The sequence below is a fragment of the Oncorhynchus mykiss genome, chromosome 1 (genome assembly GCF_057628025.1).
Source record: "Oncorhynchus mykiss isolate SJ-2025 chromosome 1, ASM5762802v1, whole genome shotgun sequence".
NCBI classification, from domain to species: Eukaryota; Metazoa; Chordata; class Actinopteri; order Salmoniformes; family Salmonidae; genus Oncorhynchus; species Oncorhynchus mykiss.
The window spans coordinates 30,073,125-30,093,207 of NC_143022.1; the positions used below are offsets into that span (position 1 = coordinate 30,073,125).

The 20,083-nt window shown below is 40.9% G+C and overlaps 1 protein-coding gene across 1 annotated transcript; it reads left to right on the plus strand.

Moving 5' to 3' along the window:
- The first annotated feature begins 2,628 nt into the window (after positions 1–2,628).
- Positions 2,629–16,388, plus strand: LOC110520547 (calretinin). The gene is made up of 11 exons (XM_021597940.3): positions 2,629–2,812; positions 8,417–8,493; positions 9,752–9,841; positions 10,131–10,211; positions 11,276–11,332; positions 12,232–12,309; positions 12,904–12,959; positions 13,070–13,109; positions 13,287–13,340; positions 15,742–15,813; positions 15,933–16,388. Exons 1-11 carry the CDS (start codon positions 2,719–2,721, stop codon positions 16,047–16,049), a joined length of 816 nt encoding a protein of 271 aa, XP_021453615.1. The 5' UTR covers positions 2,629–2,718; the 3' UTR covers positions 16,050–16,388.
- Positions 16,389–20,083: the final 3,695 nt, after the last annotated feature.

Genomic DNA, 20,083 nt, shown 5'->3' on the forward strand with positions numbered 1-20,083 from the left:
CACTTTCCAAGATCTCTATGTGGATAACAGATTTCAGTTAACAGTAAACCCATATGAGTCACTAAACTTGTAAATCACTCACAATAAAATGCGATAATAATTGATGAACGTGATACTAGTTTGGACAATATGGTCTTTCTCTTCTATATAAACACACACCAAGCTAAAAAAAAAAACAGTGCCCATTTTTAGATCAAGAGGCGCGCTCTCCCTGTCTCTCCTACCCAGATATCTCTTAACAACACAGACACACACACACACACACACACATTTTGGTGTAATCAGTAAATAGCAATCCCACTGTTGACGGAGATACTTTTTTTTACTCTCTTGCATCAAATGTTCGACGCTACCAGAGGGAGAGTCTGTAAAATACAGAGTAATAATAAGAGAGGGATTTAAAAGTATTTTGGGAGATTCCCGCCTACACACACTCCAGTGCACTGTGGTACAACACACACTCTTTTGAAAGTTTGTTTAAGTTTTTCTTTATTTGCTCATTAAAATCGCTAAATAGTAGAGGAAGAAAGAAAGAAAAGAGATACATGAGCAGCAGAGATGGGAACCACAATTGAAAACAACATTATCAGTCAGAGGCGGTTTTAATATGTATATGAACAATTGCTATTCCCTGTTTGCGTGTCAATCAATCTATATTCATGAAGGGGACAAAAACATTTCCTGAATAGAGAAAACCAGAGTGATAACCAAAAGAATGGAGGGGTGAAGGAAAAGAACACCAGTGCTATTGTCTTAAGGTCAATGCTTTAAACCTCTATGCATGGTGACAGCTCTCATCTCAGAATGATGATCTATCTGACCCTGTCTGGCCAATAAACGGGAGACTATTCCACGGTGAAAAGACCTGCGGAGGAAATAGACTGAGACATTGTTGCTGAATAAAGACTTTCAATATTTCCAAACCGGTCTGACATCACTGGATCTGATGGAGGATGGGCCTGTTCAAATGGTATTGGCTGACTGTCTGTTATAGATCATATTAGCTAACCGCTCATTTTAGATTATGTTAGCTGACATTCCATATAAAGTTATGGGTTATTGAGCCTTTGTGACATTTAAATGGTGTCTGTTGCACTAAACATGTTCTCATGAGCCATCCTGGTTGGTGGGTGTTACGCACGAAATAGGATACATTACATTGATTTTTCAGAGTGTTTTTTGTTCTGTATTGAGTGTCATAGTCAGTGTTAGAGCCAGTGTAGTTCCTCTGCTTTATTCTCAATGAGGGTGTACAGTAATAAGCTCACCAGTGGCCTTGAGAGGAAAACACACAGTATGTCATGAGGAGATAAGAGGAAGTGTGAGACTGCCAGGTAGTGGATGCGTTGATTTACTGGACATATTTCTCAGTAACAGAGGAAATTGACAATTTTCACCACTAGCCAAAGGATCATATTGTGACGCTGTGCCACAAAGCCAGGGCAGCTCAGTCCAGACAGAGTCATGGACTAAAGCCCACTTATAAGTTGCAGCCAGTAGCCTCTCACTCAATGGAAACTCACATTATTACAGCAAGGTGTGTCCTCATTTCTGAGCTCACTACAGATAAGGCGTTGATCACTGTCATTCTTGACCTTTGAAACTCGATCTGCATGTCCAAGGATGTTTAAATGTATGTAAATGGTAATGAATGTACGTAAATTGTAAAGTATTTTTGTCTGTAATGTATTTTTTTAATGTGTCGGACCCCAGGAAGACTGACTAGCTGTCGCCTAAACCAGATCTACCATTACCCTTGACATGAGCACTCATAACAAGTGTGTTAAGATTTGCATGGTAAATGCGGTTTCATAATTGTAAAGGAATATGTTTGTTGGACGCTCTGGTCCTCAAAGAATTTCAGCCTTATCACTGAATCCTCCAGGGCCATATGAAATATGATTACAGTGTGGATTTCTAATTCATCTGAATCCTATCACCGAAGCCCTAGTAATTGGCATTAAAGCTGAGTGAGTTGTGCATGCAACAGCTTCATGCAGTGCAGTGGCTGTACAGCAGAAGTAAGACTACCATAATTACTACTATGCTCCTCAGTCCTACTGCACAGACATGGCTCCTCCCTGGGCTCTGGTTCTCCTGACTGAGGATAATACCCAAGCCTTTTGGAAATTCCTTGCTACCAGATTCTCCTACTGTGATTGTAAACACAGATGTGTCCATGAAGTCTATTGAAAACAATTAAACACACAGTAAGGATTAATACCATTTTCAATGCCAATCCATCTTCGACATGCATGCACATTGACAATGAAAATAAAATAAGGAAATTATACATTGAGGGAATTTGATGCACTTTCTGCACATGGAGCAATACAATTCCTGCACAGACTCTCACTGTGATTTACATAATTTAAACCAAATAGCCTAGAAATCTGGTTCGAGGTGGCAGAGTTCAAAACCCGAACAGCAACAGAAGGTTCAGTCCATTGAAGTTCTTTGGATGCATTCGGACTATTAATTAAATATCCCTCTCCGCATGATACCTCGCAGAAGCAGCCGAACACAGACGAATGGATGTGTGGGGGCGTTGATCTTGGTGTCACTGCGCCACCTGCATGGCTATATGGGAACTGCAGTCTCTACTTTGGTTTAAAAGCTCCGGCAGCGCGCAGGGTTGTTACAGTGTGGATTGTGGACCTACAGAGAAAAAGTTTGCACGGGATATTCTAGCTCACAGGAGGAAAAGTTGTTGGGAAGATGGCAAACAAACTACAGCAGCCTCCACACCTTCATCTGGCGGAATTGAGCGCCACCCAGTTCATCGACATCTGGAACCATTTCGATACCGATGGTCAGTACCGGAGAGCAAAGTTGTCCAAAATGTTACTTTGAATTTTCCGCAGCATTTAAAAAAAAAACTAGGTATTGTTTCAAATGCAGATATAAATGTAAGCTTACATGTCGAATAGAGTAGGTTACATAGGATATAAATAGTCCATCACATATATTGGTTTACAATAAGAAATATCATAGGCTTTTCGTTTTTTTTTAAGATGCAGCTTGGATATTGGGATAGCGTTGTCTAAAAAGTGTTGTATATCATAACTTTTGTCCCAGATGAAATATCGTACGGTCTAATCCGCTGGATGTTTTGAATGTCGATTTTTTTTTTCGTTTTGTGTGGAAAAGAAAATAAGTGCTTGACAGTTAGGAAAGCAGCTAGAAAACTCCTGGTTTTACTGTTGAGATTGTTAAAATGTATTATTTATAAATAAAGGTAATTAATTGTGGCCACTATATTCTATCATTAGAAAGGTTAGAATAGGTTACTGTGTATGAATTGCTCGTGGAAATGTTTAATTTAAAAAGGTTGATTGTATGGATGCATGGCTTTTATTCTGTTATTACAATAATCCAATCAGATAAATGTAGTACATCAGTATTACAATGTACATCAGTCTGTTTGGTCGATCAATACGCATCTGACGGCTAGTCCATACCTCAGTGCACGGTGCGCTAAAGGATGGATGGGCGTGTGCCACGGTCCGTCGTCCATTTAAAACGTATGTAGCCTAACCACACAATAAGTTACACTTTTGTATAGGCCTTAGCCTAATCATTTACAACCTAACTGAATACTTAAATAAACTAGCCATATTATCCAACTGTATTGTTTTATAAAGGATTAAACAAAATAAAAAAATGGATGATGGTGTCAGGACCCAGGACAGATTCCATAGGCATCATCATTGATGGTCATTGATGGTTGGAATCCTGCTTTAGAAAGTTGCGTCTAAAATATAACTAAATGTTTGAAAAGAGGAGGAAGTTGGTCAATCAAATTCCTACTGTATACGTACATTTTCGGCATAAAAAAAGTTTGATTCAATAGTATTAAATTAGTGTAATTCACGATACAGATTAAATCCCAACTAAAACGGAGACAGGTTACTGTATAATTCCAGTATTATATGGTATAAAATGAGTTCTCAGCTCATTTCAAGCGTACGAGCCCACGCCCCTCCACACTCATTACCATTCGCATCATCTGGGCATCCTCCCCCATTAATAGTGTTAACTGCACATTCCGTCACGACCAGTTGTTGAAGCGGAATGAGAATCCTCAATCCCCAAGTCTCTTGGATCACTATACGTTCCCTCTGGGTGTTTATGTTCTCTGAGCGCAAACAGGGATTGGTGCTGTGGTTCCACCCTATAGGGCATATACTGCACTGTCTCTCTGGCTTGAGCATTTGCTGCAAAGACAACATGACATACGGATAGAGTAGGCCTACGGGGTGCTTTTCTGCTCTGGTGCAAATATGCCTAACGGGCTAGTCCAGATAATTTGGGATACCGATTTCGCCGTTGTCCATGGTGCTGAAATTATAAAGCGCACAAAAATGTTAAATTAATATTTTTCCTATGGAGAACACACAGAGTTACTGTATATACCTAACGAATGTGTGTCTGATATTGACATTTCAGATGTGTATTGTGATGCTGTTATAAATGTAAGACTTGACATGATAGTGTAGTCCCGTTATAATGTACTCTTTTGTAGATTCTGCATGGCTTCGAAATCAGAATCCACCAGTCTTGTGGGGATTAGGTAATCAGATAGTATTTTTGAACAGTTCATCAAATGTACTGGCACGTGAAACACATAACACCATAATGATTGCCAATGTTTCTCAGCATGTGTTAATGATATTAGCCTAGTAATTGTAAACTAATAGCATATCATTCTATATGCAAAAAAAAAAGACTCAAAATGGCTGATAGGATAAGATCATAATGAGAGGATAAGACATATGGGTCAAACTAAGTCTTATAATGCATTCTGATTGCATAACAGTAGAATGCTACGATTAAGTTGTTACATTCTGAGGGATACCTTGACTTTTAAGAATAAATAGGAAGCTAATATCAGGTAATGTTGGACATGTCTGTGGCCACAAAGTGGGACCTAAACCAATACAGTTGGCCACATTCTATTGCCACAATTGTTTAGACAAACATTCAAGATTCATTCATTGTGGATGGAAATTCTCCAATGAAATAGACCCCAAAAGTAAATGAGTAGATAATTGAAAGATCATGGGACATTGCATTACATACTCTGGGCTAGTGTACTGTATATGTCACATTATCATACACAGCATTCTCTGCAATATACTGTTGAAGTCGGAGGTTTACATACACTTAGGTCGAAGTCATTAAAACTCGTTTTTCAACCACTCCACAAATGTCTTGTTAACAAACTATAGTTTTGGCAAGTCGGTTAGGACATCTACTTGGTGCATGTTATGGTTTTCTTCTGGTGAAAGAAAGGAGGACCAAAATGCAGCGTGGTTACCTTTAAACATCTTTAATGAAAGTGCGTGACAGTGCATGACACAAGTCATTTTTCCAACAATTGTTTACAGACAGATTATTTCACTTATAATTCACTGTATCACAATTTCAGTGAGTCAGGAGTTTACATACAGTAAGTTGACTGTGCCTTTAAACAGCTTGCAAAATTCCAGAAAATTATGTCATGGTTTTAGAAGCTTCTGATAGGCTAATTGACATCATTTTAGTCAATTCGAGGTGTACCTGTGGATGTATTTCAAGGCCTACCTTCAAACTCAATGCCTCTTTGCTTGACATCCTGGGAAAATCAAAAGAAATCAGCCAATACCTCAGATTTGTTTTTTAGACCTCCACAAGTCTGGTTCATCCTTGGGAGCAATTTCCAAATGCCTGAAGGTACCACGTTCATCTGTACAAACAATAGTACGCAATATAAACACCATGGGACCACGCAGTCATCATACTGCTCAGGAAGGAGACGTGTTCTGTGTCCCAGAGATGAACATACTTTGCTGCGAGAAGTGTAAATCAATCCCAGAACAACAGCAAAGGACCTTGTGAAGATTCTGGAGGAAACAGGTACAAAAGTATCTATATCCACAGTAAAACAAGTCCTACATCGACATAACCTGAAAGGCCGCTCAGCAAGGAAGGAGCCACTGGTCCAAAACCGCCATAAAAAAGCCAGACGGTTTGCAACTGCACATGGGGACAAAGATTGTACTTTTTGGAGAAATGTCCTGTGGTCTGATGAAACAAAAATAGAACTGTTTGGTCATAATGACCATCGTTATGTTTGGAGGAAAAAGGGGGACGCTTGCAAGCCGAAGAACACCATCCCAAACGTGAAGCACAGGGGTGGCAACATCATGTTGTGGGGGTGCTTCGCTGCAGGAGGGACTGGTGGACTTCACAAAATAGATGGCATCATGAGGGTGGAATATTATGTGGATATATTGAAGCAACATCTCAAGACATCAGTCAGGAAGTTAAAGCTTGGTCGCAAATGGGTCTTCCAAATGGACAATGACCCCAAGCATACTTCCAAATGTGTGGCAAAAGGGCGTAAGGAGAATAGAGTCAAGGTATTGGAGTGGCCATTACAAAGCCCTGACCTCAATCCTATAGAACATTTGTGGGCAGAACTGAAAAAGCATGTGTGAGCAAGGAGGCCTACAACCCTGACTCAGTTACACCAGCTCTGTCAGGAGGAATGGGCCAAAATTCACCCAAATTATTGTGGGAAGCTTGTGGAAGGCTACCCGAAATGTTTGACCCAAGTTAAACAATTTAAAGGCAATGCTACCCAATACTAATTGAGTGTATGTAAACGTCTGACCCACTGGGAATGTGATGAAAGAAATAAAAGCTGAAATAAATCATTCTCTCTACTATTATTCTGACATTTCACATTTTGATAATAAAGTGGTGATCCTAACTGACCTAAGACAGGGACTTTTCACTAGGATTAAATGTCAGGAATTGTGAAAAACTGAGATTAAATGTAGGTGGCTAAGGTGTATGTAAACTTCCGACTTCAGCTGTACATGCTCAACTCCAGCTTGTTGGTGCTTAAGTGATTTACTAACACATAGCTATACAAAGTTCATATTCATGATGATATTGGTAGGATTAAATCCGCACTATATGGAGTAAATCATGTTTTCTGTGTAATCCCATCGGGAGGAGAAGCACTGAGAAGGTTCAGACAAATTCAGGGCTGTCACAAAATGCAAATGTTCTTTGTTCATAATGACATATACTTGTTCTTCTGGTAAATATCATACTGGCTGCTTCCCCAGAGACGTCGCTACTCAGCCACTTGCAAATGTCACTAGAATCCACAGGCAAATTAATACACAGGCATTTGTAAGACATTTCAATCGTGACACTGATAAGAAATGCATAGTTGGTTTTTGTCAAAAGCCACTATAATAACCATCTCACTAGTGTTGCCTTTTTTAAAGCTATAATTTCCTTAACCATTATTTATAGACATCCAAATAGTCCTGGCAAGGGTGCAACTAGGCACAGATGGGAAATCCTCATTTATTTGAAGTTGAGATTACTGTATTGATTTCTTACACTTTCATGCCAGGCAGAGATTTCCCCATTGTCTTTTCAAATAACTGGACTTAAAAGACTTTGGAAGACGCAATTAGAGGCACAGAGAGAGAGAGAGAGAGAGAGAGAGCGAGAGAGACGGAGAGAGACGGAGAGAGAGAGAGAGAGAGAGAGAGAGAGAGAGAGAGAGAGAGAGAGAGAGAGACGGAGCGAGACGGAGAGAGAGAGACGGAGAGAGAGAGAGACGGAGAGAGAGAGAGAGAGACGGAGAGAGAGAGAGACGGAGAGAGAGAGACGGAGAGAGAGAGAGAGAGAGAGAGAGGGAGAGAGAGAGAGACGGAGAGAGAGAGAGACGGAGAGAGAGAGAGAGAGAGACGGAGAGAGAGAGAGACGGAGAGAGAGAGACGGAGAGAGAGAGAGAGAGAGAGAGAGAGAGAGAGAGAGAGAGACGGAGCGAGACGGAGAGAGAGAGACGGAGAGAGAGAGAGACGGAGAGAGAGAGAGAGAGAGACGGAGAGAGAGAGACGGAGAGAGAGAGAGAGAGAGAGAGAGAGACGGAGAGAGAGAGAGACGGAGAGAGAGAGACGGAGAGAGAGAGAGAGAGAGAGAGAGAGAGAGGGAGAGAGAGTGAGTAGTGGTGCATTTCAAGACTGGGAGACCCATTCAAGGGATTTAATTAAGCAATTTCCATGGTTTGGGTGCAAGCTATCTCGCCAATTACGTCAGCCAGAGCCAACTTCGCAGCATGCTAACCACCTGGACAACAAATTAGCTAGTTATAATGTCAGTCATTGAGCCAGCCATCCAATCAGCCAGTAAGCAAGATAAAAAAATTGCTGTAAAACAGGGAAGTATTGGCCCAGTTTGCTATAAAATGTAAGAGTATGTACAATCTCACTTCTCACATTTATGCACATTTCTCAGTGGTCCTATACTGTATATAACATGGGGATATTTGATGCTTCACAGTCTACCTATATGTTAGATACAATCTTGGGATGATTGGTCAAATCACAGTTTTTTTCTGTTGCAGGCAATGGCTATATCGAGGGCAAGGAACTGGAGAACTTCTTCAGGGAGTTGGAGATTTCAAGGAAAGGGGCCGGAGTGGTAAGGGAATGATCCCTGGACCTTGACTAAAGGCTCATTTCAATCAAACATCTCAATGCAATGTTCATACAGTATTTCTGTTTACATAACTACTGCCATTATGGTATGTCTGAGGCCTATTCTGTCTCTGATGGGTCTATGTGGATTTTTTACAGTACTTAATCCAAAACTATTTTTTTACATAATTTCTCTAGGGCTATTATACAGTATGCTACAGCAGATATACTGTAATGCTGGTTTGATTGAATTGAGTGAAGGAACGTGACATGGCTCTGGTCTTTAATTATAACAGAAAGTTAACTGTGTTTGGAGTTTTATCAGGTGAAACCAAAGGACCACAACCTCTTGCAAAAACATATTTGACATAGTTATTGGTGTCATGTGAGTTTCCCGTACCAGGATAACAAGCAATGGCACAAAGGAATTCTACCAAAAACTTTTACTGACAACAGTGAGGGTAGTGTTTTGATTGTTCTTTAAATCCAACAATCACATGTTGGCATCTCCTCACTAATCAAGGTTGTGGCCTATTCTGGTAGGTGGTTAGTTGAGTTCCGTAACAAGCCCTAGAGATATGAACTCATGCCTGTAAGCTGTCCAGTCCGTCTAGGAGAGAGTTTCCCAAACTCGCTCATCCGGACCCTAAGGGGTGCATGTTTTTGTTTTTGTCCTAGCACAACAAATGATCAAAGCTTAATGATTAGTTGATTATTTGAATCAGCTGTGTAGTGCTAGGGGAAAAACCAAAACGTGCACCCCTTTAGGTCCCGAGGACTGAGTTTGGACCACTAGCAGTAATTAAAATGTGACTGATTTGTCCAACCAAGTGCTAATTAATTATTCAAGCAACATCAAAATAAAGTTCTCCAGAGAGTTCTCCCACAGATAGAAAATATAATTTTTCTTGGGAGGAGTCAGCACAATAATGTTTCTGTCACCGCATCTCGTGTGTGTACAACAAAGGAATCAGAGAGCATCAGTAATCATGTTACATAAACTCCATGGAGCTGCATAAAGTCTGTGACTAGAACATGACAAGCCCTTTAGCTGGGGAGGGGAGGGTTGTCTGTTTAAGAGAGACAATCTCTGTCTGCCCAGTGTAACAACCACTAACATCTAAAACTAGCTCTGTCACAACAATGTGAGTGACCACAGCCCTATAACATGAGAGGACGGTTTGCATTAAAAAACAACTGATCTTTACTGATGTTTATGTCATGACAAACTGTATGTGGATGTATTTGTGCATGTTTTACAGGACCCATCAAACTCCACTTTCAAAGAGAAGATGAAGGAGTTCATGCAAAAGTTTGACAAGAATGCAGATGGGAGAATTGAGATGTCTGAGGTGAGCTGACATTTTTCCATTTCCTATTTCAGGTCATTGAGGATTTGAATAAACCAGTGAGGATTATTCCTAATGATCTCAGACAGTTTGCATATCAATGCAGAAACAATCAGACATTATTACGGTAGATGTGTTCTGAAACTGTTGGTGACTCGATGCTTTATTCAAGTAATCTTTGTCTAAGAGATAAGATTCTATCATCTAACACAGTATTTTTCACACTATCAAACACAGAGAAACAAAAGTTTTCAAATTTTTCCCCCTCATTAATCTTTCTTTCTTTCTCCAGCTAGCTCAGATTTTGCCCACAGAGGAAAACTTCCTGCTTTGCTTCAGAGAGTTTGTGGGATCTAGTTCTGAATTCATGGCAGTAAGTGGTGAAAATAGATGGTTTGAGTATTAAGAATTTGAAGACGGGTACAGGCTGTTTATGTGTGTTGTTGTGATTGGAAATATAGAGCTACTGTAATAAGGCAGAATGAAAAACAACAATTAGACACAGCAATTAAAGCCAATAACAATCCAAATGTAGGATTCCTGGCCTTGCCCAAATCATACATAAATCATATTACTGAATTGCACTGCCATTACATTGCTAAAACAAATCATACTCAAATATGATTTTTCTCTGTCATACTGTATGTGTCCTCTGCCAAGTGGAAAGCCACAATCACTCACTCATGGAGCAGACTATTTCAGAGACACATGACAGCTCTGTCAGATTAGTCCTCATAGTGTGAATGGGGAGAGTTTGATTATCAGTAGTAACAGGAGGGACCACCCAGTCACCCAATGGACACCCATTATGTCAAAGGCAGAAAAATTGAAATGAGAAAGAGAAAATGAATATTTTTTAATCACCAGGTGTGGTAGGGAAGGCTTTTAAAAGGATAGATTGAGGAAGTACAAACTTCTATTTTCAGAGTCATATATTATAGATGTGCTGCTGTAATTCTCCATAGACCTGGAGAGGGAGGGCATCTATCTTTGATAAGAGCACTTTCTGGAATCAGGGACAGCTGCTAGATTAAAATGTTAATTAAAATGCATTTCTCTCTCCTTGCCCTCTCACAATGTGTAGGAGAATGGAATTGAAAATCTGGAAAGTATCACGAGAATCATAGTGTGATTACAGGAAGAAAAAGCTAACAATTACCAGCCACAGAAATTGGATATGATTTTTTTGTGCTCTTCCTCTTCTTTTAAAAATGTTCTGTCCCGCCAGAGAGTAATTAATGCATGTCCCATGCAATCCTATTAATACAATCCAGTTCGATTGCTTTGGTGTCACAGAACATTAGAGTGTGCTTGATTGTGAGTGGAGGAATGAGGTGGCTCATTTAAAAAGTGACTGGTACTACTGTGGGAGAAAGTGATTTGCTATGTCTATTTTTTTTCTTTCTAATGAGTGTGACTTTGTATTTGCATATATAGGCATGGCGACGATACGATACAGATCGCAGTGGGTACATTGAAGCTAATGAACTGAAGGTATGGTTTCTCACTTGTTAACGTTTCACTGCAGTGGGCTAAATCAGGGTTACACAGAGTGTTTCTTGGTAGTCTTAAACAAATCGAATTTGAAACCAAAGGGGCTTAGAAAAAGAAGACACAAGTACCATGTCAGATACAGTTGAAATGTGTTACATTTTGAGTTTGCAACCCAATATTACACTTCATATACATCACAGAAGACAAAACCATTTGACATAGAAAAAACAGATTTTCAGCTGTTCTATTAATTATGAAATTATGAAGAATATGAATAACATTCCACCCATGAGTCATTTGACTGCAGGAAATGACTACCCATCCATAAGAGACATTTACAGTATGTCCTTTTACAAACTATGGTAGAGTTCCAACCAAAGTCAATAGTTATCTCTCCTTGTCATTCGATCCAGCTATAAGAAAACAAGGAGATAGATGCATCATTATGCTATACAATGTAAATTAAGCTTTAGAAACCAACACCCAAATGCTTGCAGGTATAGTTGATGCAGTGAGGCAAATGGGGACAATGCAAATTCCTCTCTTCTCAGTGGCTGTCAGACGAGGACACTATACAAATCATGACTTGTAATACCACCCATTATGCTATTGTCTGAAACTGTAATTCATTTCTAAAATATTTTCTGCTGTCTTATCAGCAGGGTCTTACTGTAAAACAAGCTGGTAGTGATAGATAGCATTACCCTTTCTGTCAATAAAGGATCTGAGAAAGTATGTGATACCTCCAACTCTATGTAAGCCAATACTTATATAACTGACGGAAACCAATAACTGGGGCCTCTGGGCTAAAGTATAGACAAGCCCGGCTCGCTAAGGTCATAGGATTGTTTTTGACCTATTAGTCAATTATAGTTCATTCATATTTCTCCACTCCACAGGGATTCCTCTCAGACCTGCTGAAGAAAGCCAACAGACACTACGATGACCAGAAGCTTCAAGAGTACACACAGACAATAGTGAGTCTTTTCAGTCTAAATTAATCCCTTCCTGTATTGTACCCAAACCCTTCCTCACAGACTTATATGAGAAGTAACCAACATCCTGCACCACATGCAACCACAGGTTCTACATGCAACCCAAAGGGGTTCTACGTGGAACCAAAAAGAGTTCTGCCTGGAAACAAAAAGGGCTCACCTATGGGGACAGCCGAAGAACCCTTTTGAAACCCTTTTTTCTAAGAGTGTACTGTATGTAACTCTTGTCCCGTCATGCTGGTGGTTGCTATGTGGTTGAGTGGTTGGGAGTGGGACTCACAATGTCCTATGGGTTGTGTGTTCCTACAGCAGATGTGCAAACACCTGTTTCAACCTCAAGGCCTAAAGCTTGACCTGAATTACTCTGGGGAGAGAACCAATCTTTACCAATCTTAGAGTTGACTAGCAACTTGTGTGTACAACAGACTGCCAACAGAGGTAAATCAAAATAATAATGTGTGAAGAGCCAAACTTGCCGTCACAACTGCGGAAGGCCCATTGCTTTAATGTCTCTCTCTCTCTCTCTCTCTCTCTCTCTCTCTCTCTCTCTCTCTCTCTCTCTCTCTCTCTCTGCAGCTCAAGATGTTTGATCTAAACGGAGATGGGAAGCTGGGCCTGTCTGAAATGGCGAGGTGACTGTCAGCAACTAAGAAGACATTTTTATATTTAATGTGTGCCTTCAGCATCCAACACTCCTAACAAGTTTTTTCATGGAAATTCTTCTCTGTTCTTCTCTTTTAAGGCTTCTCCCAGTTCAGGAAAATTTCTTACTGAAATTCCAGGTGAGGAGTGTGCAAGAGGAACTGATAATCCCTTCAAACAAATGTAGTTTTCACAGTAATTTTGGCTAATAAACATACCAGCAACATGATAATTAGATATTTCCTAACACAATCATTCATTTGCTATTTAACTCAGTAAAATGATGGTGCTCTGTTATTTCCGAATGTGTTTTACAGGATATCAAGCTGACCTCTGAGCAGTTCAGTGCTATCTTCACATTCTACGACAAGGTACATTTAGATATGTGATTGGATATTCTAAAAGGATACAGTTTGCTATAGAGGTATTTAAGTTGAACAAATATTTGCGTGCCGATGTCTGGACTAGAGGCTTGCTGAGAGGACTGGGGTAGACACTCAATTAGAAATGAAACACTGCCAGTGTATACACAATATGCGTCAAACATTTACGTGCATAATTATTTCAGTGTTTGTTTCAACCTCCCCCTGCAGCTGAATCACTGGCAGCCGCTGTCACTGTTATGGGATTATGGGTAAAAAGACTGGCGATAGTAAGAAGCACACCAGGTCAACTGAAAACTAACATGGCTACAGTGCCAAAATGTAAATGCACAGAGCTTTGAGAAATAAAACTTTTTTGACAGCCCGCAACCAAGACAGCCTGTTTCCCCCGCATTCCCAAAGAAACACAACACCACTGTATCTTCAGTGCCATGGCCCTTCCTCTCCATAATATCTCCTTATGCATTTAAAGTTATTGCTCTTGGATTCATGAGTGAAATGTCAAGGGGCGTTGTAACGGTTTTCGTCCTCCTCTTCTGAGGAGGAGTAGGAAGGATCGGACCAATGCACAGCGTGGTAAGTGTCCATAATATAATTTTAATGAAATATAACTGAACACAGAAAACAAAAGAATAAGAGAATAAATGGAAACCGACACAGTCCCGAATGGAGCAAACACTGACGGAAAATAATCACCCACAACCAACATGGGGAAAACAGGCTACCTAAGTATGATTCTCAATCAGAGACAACGATTGACAGCTGCCTCTGATTGAGAACCATACCAGGCCAAACACAGAAATACAACATAGACTACCCACCCCAACTCACGCCCTGACCAAACTAACACAAAGACATAAAAAACTAAATAAAGAACTAAGAACTAAGGTCAGAACGTGACAGTACCCCCCCCCCCCCCCCCAAAGGTGCGGACTCCGGCCGCAAAACCTGAACCTATAGGGGAGGGTCTGGGTGGGCGTCTGTCTGTGGTGGCGGCTCTGGCGCGGTACGTGGAAGCCACTCCACCATAGTCTTGGCCCACTTAGGTGGCGCCTTTGGAGCCGCGACCCTCGCGCTGACCTCGTACTGGGAACCCTAACAGCGGGCCCCAAATAGACCGGAGACTCCGGCAGCGCCGGACAGGCGGGAGACTCCCCCAGCACCGTAGTGAAGCGCGACTCCGGCAGCGCCGTAGTGAAGGGCGGCTCCGGCAGCGCCGGAGTGAAGGGTGGCTCCGGCAGCGCCGTAGTGAAGGGCGGCTTCGGCGGTGCCGGAGTGAAGGGCGGCTCCGGCGGCGACGGAGTGAAGGGCGTCTCCGGCAGCTCCTGACTGACGGGCGGCTCCTGCAGCTCCTGACTGACGGGCGGCTCCGGCAGCTCCTGACTGACGGGCGGCTCCGGTAGCTCCTGACTGACGGGCGGCTCCAGCCACTCCTGACTGACGGGCGGCTCCGGCAGCTCCTGACTGACGGGCGGCTCTGGTAGCTCAGGACAGACGGGCTGGTCTGGCAGCTCAGGACAGACGGGCGGCTCCGGCAGCTCCTGACTGACGGGCGGCTCCGGTAGCTCCTGACTGACGGGCGGCTCCAGCCGCTCCTGACTGACGGGCGGCTCCGGCAGCTCCTGACTGACGGGCGGCTCTGGTAGCTCAGGACAGACGGGCTGGTCTGGCAGCTCAGGACAGACGGGCGGCTCTGGCAGCTCAGGACAGACGGGCTGCTCTGGCCTTATCTCACGATAACAACACCCACCCGTAGCACACGTTCCAGCAGGTATATCTCACTGATCATCCCCAAAGCCAACACCTCATTCGGCCGCCTTTCCTTCCAGTTCTTTGCTGCCAGTGACTGGAACGAATTGCAAAAATCACTGAAGTTCGATACTTTTATTTCCCTCACCAACTTTAAACATCAACTATCTGAGCAGCTAACCGATCGCTGCAGCTGTACATAGTCCATCTGTAAATAGCCCACCCAATCTACTTACCTCATCCCCATACTGTTTTTATTTTATTTACTTTTCTGCTCTTTTGCACACCAGTATCTCTACTTGCACATCATCATCTGCTCATTTATCACTCCAGTGTTAGTCTGCTAAATTGTAATTATTTGCTCCTATGGCCTATTTATTGAATACCTCCTCATTCCTTTTGCACACACTGTATATAGACTTTCTTTTTTCTACTGTGTCATTGACTTGTTTATGTTATTGGCTTGTTAATTGTTTACTCCATGTGTAATTCTGTGTTGTTGTCTGTGTCACACTGCTTTGCTTTATCTTGGCCAGGTCACAGATGTAAATGAGAACTTGTTCTCAACTAGCCTACCTGGTTAAATAAAGGTGAAATAAATAAATAAAATAAAATGATACGTTTCCCCTCTTCCTTCCAGGATGGAAACGGCTACATTGATGAGCAGGAGCTCGATGCTCTGTTGCGCGACCTCTATGAAAAGAACAAAAAGGTGAGATAATATTGAAGGTTTGGAGTTTAACTCTCAATTCCCCATAATGCTGAATCTCTCATTCTAATGCATCATTATAGAAGCACCTGTATGGATAAGGGTGTCTTGTCTTCTCTCAGGAGGTGGACACCAAAAACCTGACTGGCTACAAGAAGAGCATCATGGCCCTGTCGGACGGGGGCAAGCTGTACCGCTCCGAGCTGGAGATTGTGCTCTGCAGGGAGCCCATGCTGTGAACCCTGACAACCATTGCTGTCTGTTTTTTGACCTTCATGACCCTATCTGCCCATCCCCAGATCACACCCACCTCCAGCTGCCTGACGACTGTAACCAGGTGCATGTGCCGGGCATTCCCTTTATGAGTTTTGAATGAATGTGCACTGTGAAGCACAAACCAGCTCTCCCTCATGACCCCTGTCGACACTCTTCCCTACAGACTGACGTTGCCTTCGGCTCAATCCCTAAACTCTACATTTAACAAAATGAATAAAGATAATAAAAGGTACTTCTGCTAATTATGATTGCAATGTGAACAGGAGCGGAATGAAAATGAATATAAGATGATTTATTCTCAATGCTTGGTTTGACTTTCCTCTTCTCTTTTTCTCCCAAATCAACCTTTTTAATGGGGCTTGCGACAGCAAACGTCCCACTCTAAATCTTTGTCATACTTCTGACTTTTTATTAATGGGGCTTGCATAATGGGACTTGCGACAGCAATAATTATTTCTAACTTCTAGTTATTTTTAGAACGCTACACCTCTTACACAGTTTAAGCTAGAAACTTTAAAACGCTTAGACAGGCCTGGAATAGTGTGCTATTATACAACTTTTTGATAACATTTATACTTGTTTAAACTATTAAGCTTTTTGTTTTTCTTATCCTCCTCCATCAACTTTCAAGTGATTTCCTCAACATTCTAAATGGGCCCATTGTGACATAATGACACCAGTAGTCTATAGGTCATTATCAATAAAACGTCACAATACGGTGCAGAGCATTCGATTTGGCTGCTGGGGGCCAAGGAGCCCTCAACTCCGCTAAAACCATTGACAACTGCGTGCCGTTTTCAAGGGGTAAATGCTATAAGTATTTGGTTTTAATATAATCTCCTCTTAAAGAGCATAGTCAGAACTACACATTTCCGATTATCCCACGTTAAGCTGTATCATCAGAGTTATATAGAAAGTAACTGCATGTTTTTCATGATCAGTAAACATCAATCGATCATGTATGTTCAGATACATGAGGGTAGCCTATCCATTTGGCAAGTAGCTAGCTGGCTAGCTAGCTAAGGAAACAACGTGTCATTTAGCCTTGCTTCATCAGAAATTAGGCTTTTGGAACGAGCTTTAGATCGGTAAATCCTCGTCGTGGTAAAGTTGTCAGTTGGACTACTGTCATCACCCCTATAGATGGCAAGCAAATCAAACAATATTTGGATATAGCCATCTAGTTTATCCCCTGAAAGTTAGCTCGTTAACTAGCCATATTGACGTGATGTGTTATTAGCTAGCTAACCAATTTGACGTTGTCCATCAGTCAATGTAGCCTATCATGTGTCAGCAGCAATCGTGATTTAACATTCTTAAAAACAATGTTGAAAAGGGGATAACGTTAGCTAACTTCGCTAGGTAGGACTATGTTGGTTGGAGAAAAAAAACTACATTAGGTCCACTTACACACTATGTAGACAACTGTACAACATTTATATCAGTACGATAGCTTGCAAATTAAACATCAGCTAACACTGACCATGAAAAGGATGCAGTTACTTGCTGTATAACTCTGATGATAGAGCTAAAATGTGCGTAATTGTTTTGCATGGAATCATCGGAAATGTGTAGTTCTGACTATGCTCTTCAAGAGGTGATGACATTACAGCCAAATAGTTAACATTTATTTAACAATTCCGGAGCCGGGGGTCTCCTTGCCCCCCAGCAGGAAAATTGAACGCTCTGCACCTTATTGTGACGTTTTATTGATAAAGACGTATTCTATTCAGCGTAAACAATGTCGCTTTTGACACAATCAGCTACTCAGGCCACTTTCCCAACAAATTTGAAAAAAACATAGCACATGAAATATCTAAGTCTGCTTTTCTGATATTCAAAACTGAAATTAGGAAATAATTATATTCTACCAATCAAACGTACATGTGTTTCGGTAACCGAGGTTCCAACAAATTAGACAAAAAAGCAGAGCATATGAAAACTTCCTCTAATTCTCTGTTTTTCAAATCTGAAATCAGAAAGGGAATAGCTTCTACCAATCATGAGGTAAAGCTGTTTAAGTAATTGTATCAACTGCTTTCATTAAGGAAAATTCCACTCAAAAACGACTGTATATTTTTGTATCTGTTTCTCTAGTCCACTGTTGATACAGTCCCAAAGTGTTTTGCACATCAGCAATCAAGTTTTCAAGACATAGAACTTTCAAAATGCATAAAGTGTCATGTGTTTTATATCATACTGTGACACTTTCTGTATTTTGAAAGTTTTATATCTTGAAAACTTGATTGCTGACATGCAAAACAAATTAGACTATCAACAGTGGACTAATGAAACAAATACTAAAATATATTTTTGAGTTGTATTTTCCTTTCATCTAACTTCCCACTGTCATGTAACTTTGTTATTGAAAGCTCCCTGGTTACCACAGCAACATATGATCTCACTGAGCATTAATACCCCTGCTTACTTAGTCTGTTTGAAGTGCCAAAATTATCATTTTCTACAGGTAAGAAGTAATAAACACATTAAAACCAGTACGCACACACACTCCTTCCATTGTCATAGTTTAAAGGCACTGAACCGATCATCGTCTGTGGCAACTTCAACAAGGATCTGCTATCCAGGTCAAGCAAGCCCATCTTGACATTGTTTCATGATAGAGGGGCACGGTGGTACGCACGGTTGATACAAGCTGCTACCACAGAAAAGAATACCAGGCTGAAAATCCAGTGTTCATTTCTCATCCACAACATTGCCTCCATTCAGGTGTGCTGCAGACGTACTACAGCTAACACAACCATGTGTACTGCATTTTCACTTCAGACATCTCTCAGGTATGAATCTTGACCAAAACATTGGTATCGCATTAGTTCTTCCTTCATGTTAGTGTAAAAAAGCAAAAGTCAAAATACGTTGTGAAAGCGAAATACATTTTTAACTGTCTACATGCTCATGGTAAAAAAAACGAAACTACAATTGCATTTCAAATAATGATTATCAGATGTATGCTATGCTCAGTTAACTTGTGTCCCCCCCTGGGCGCAGAGGGGCTCTGAAGGAAGGGGTTCCCCCTTTCTGGCCGGTGGGTCCCTCTTCCCATTTATCCTCCTCCAGCCCAGAGAGGATTTAATGAATATCCTGCTGTCGTCCAAATATGTTGTGAAAAAATACAGTTATGTTTTATTTAAAACTTCATCAATGCCTCATTATCTTCTGTAATCTGTTATTACAGTTGTCATATACTGTGATATTCAAGTAGGAGAGTGTATAAAAGTTTAGTCTGGATGTAGTTATTTCTGATGAAATGTGTGCTCTAACTGCCCCACAATCCAAGGTAATAAGGTTGATAAAGTAGTATATCAAAGTAAGCAGACCAATTATTTTACTACATTTAGCTTTGACTATATTTAACTGATTAGCTTAATTAAAATGTTTTAAACTTCTTCCACTACCACAAAAATACTTTTAAAGAGTTAAAGCAAGTCCCACAAGTTTTCTTCATGGAAAATTACCATCTAGTTCATCTATGTATATATCTGGTATTTCATCCTTATATTATTACCCTGTTACATTTAGATTTTTTATGTTGCGTTTTCTGGCTGATACTGTTATAATGAGGATGTGATAGAAAGCATTAAAAAATATATATTACGATTAAGATTCTCAGTTTTTTTTTGGTCTACACCTTACTCTCTCTCTACACCTCCTTGTGCTTGGAATTTACACAAAGAATATCTGGCATAGTACTCCAGTAGTTAAAAATGTTGTTGATAATCCATTAAATTGAATATTGATTTTGAAAAAAAGTACATCAATTAGTATTAATAAAGATTAAGTTGGTGTATGAGTAGCAAATAAAGAGAGCCCTGTCATTACCAGATATCAGGGAGGTACTGCAACCACACACAGAAACACTCACATTTTTTATAATTACAAGAGAATACCTAGCCTGGTTGCAGTCTCTGTTCAGGTATTACGTTCCACCCCTTGCCACTCCGGTTTTTGGCAAATGACAGGAGTGGCATGGAGTGGAATG

Coding starts and splice junctions, on each gene's coding strand:
- LOC110520547 (XM_021597940.3), top strand. CDS start 2,719: ATGGCAAACAAACTACAGCAGCCTCCACACCTTCATCTGGCGGAATTG. Junction 11,333..12,231: donor TTGAAGCTAATGAACTGAAG/GTATGGTTTCTC, acceptor TCCACTCCACAG/GGATTCCTCTCAGACCTGCT. Junction 13,110..13,286: donor ATTTCTTACTGAAATTCCAG/GTGAGGAGTGTG, acceptor TGTGTTTTACAG/GATATCAAGCTGACCTCTGA.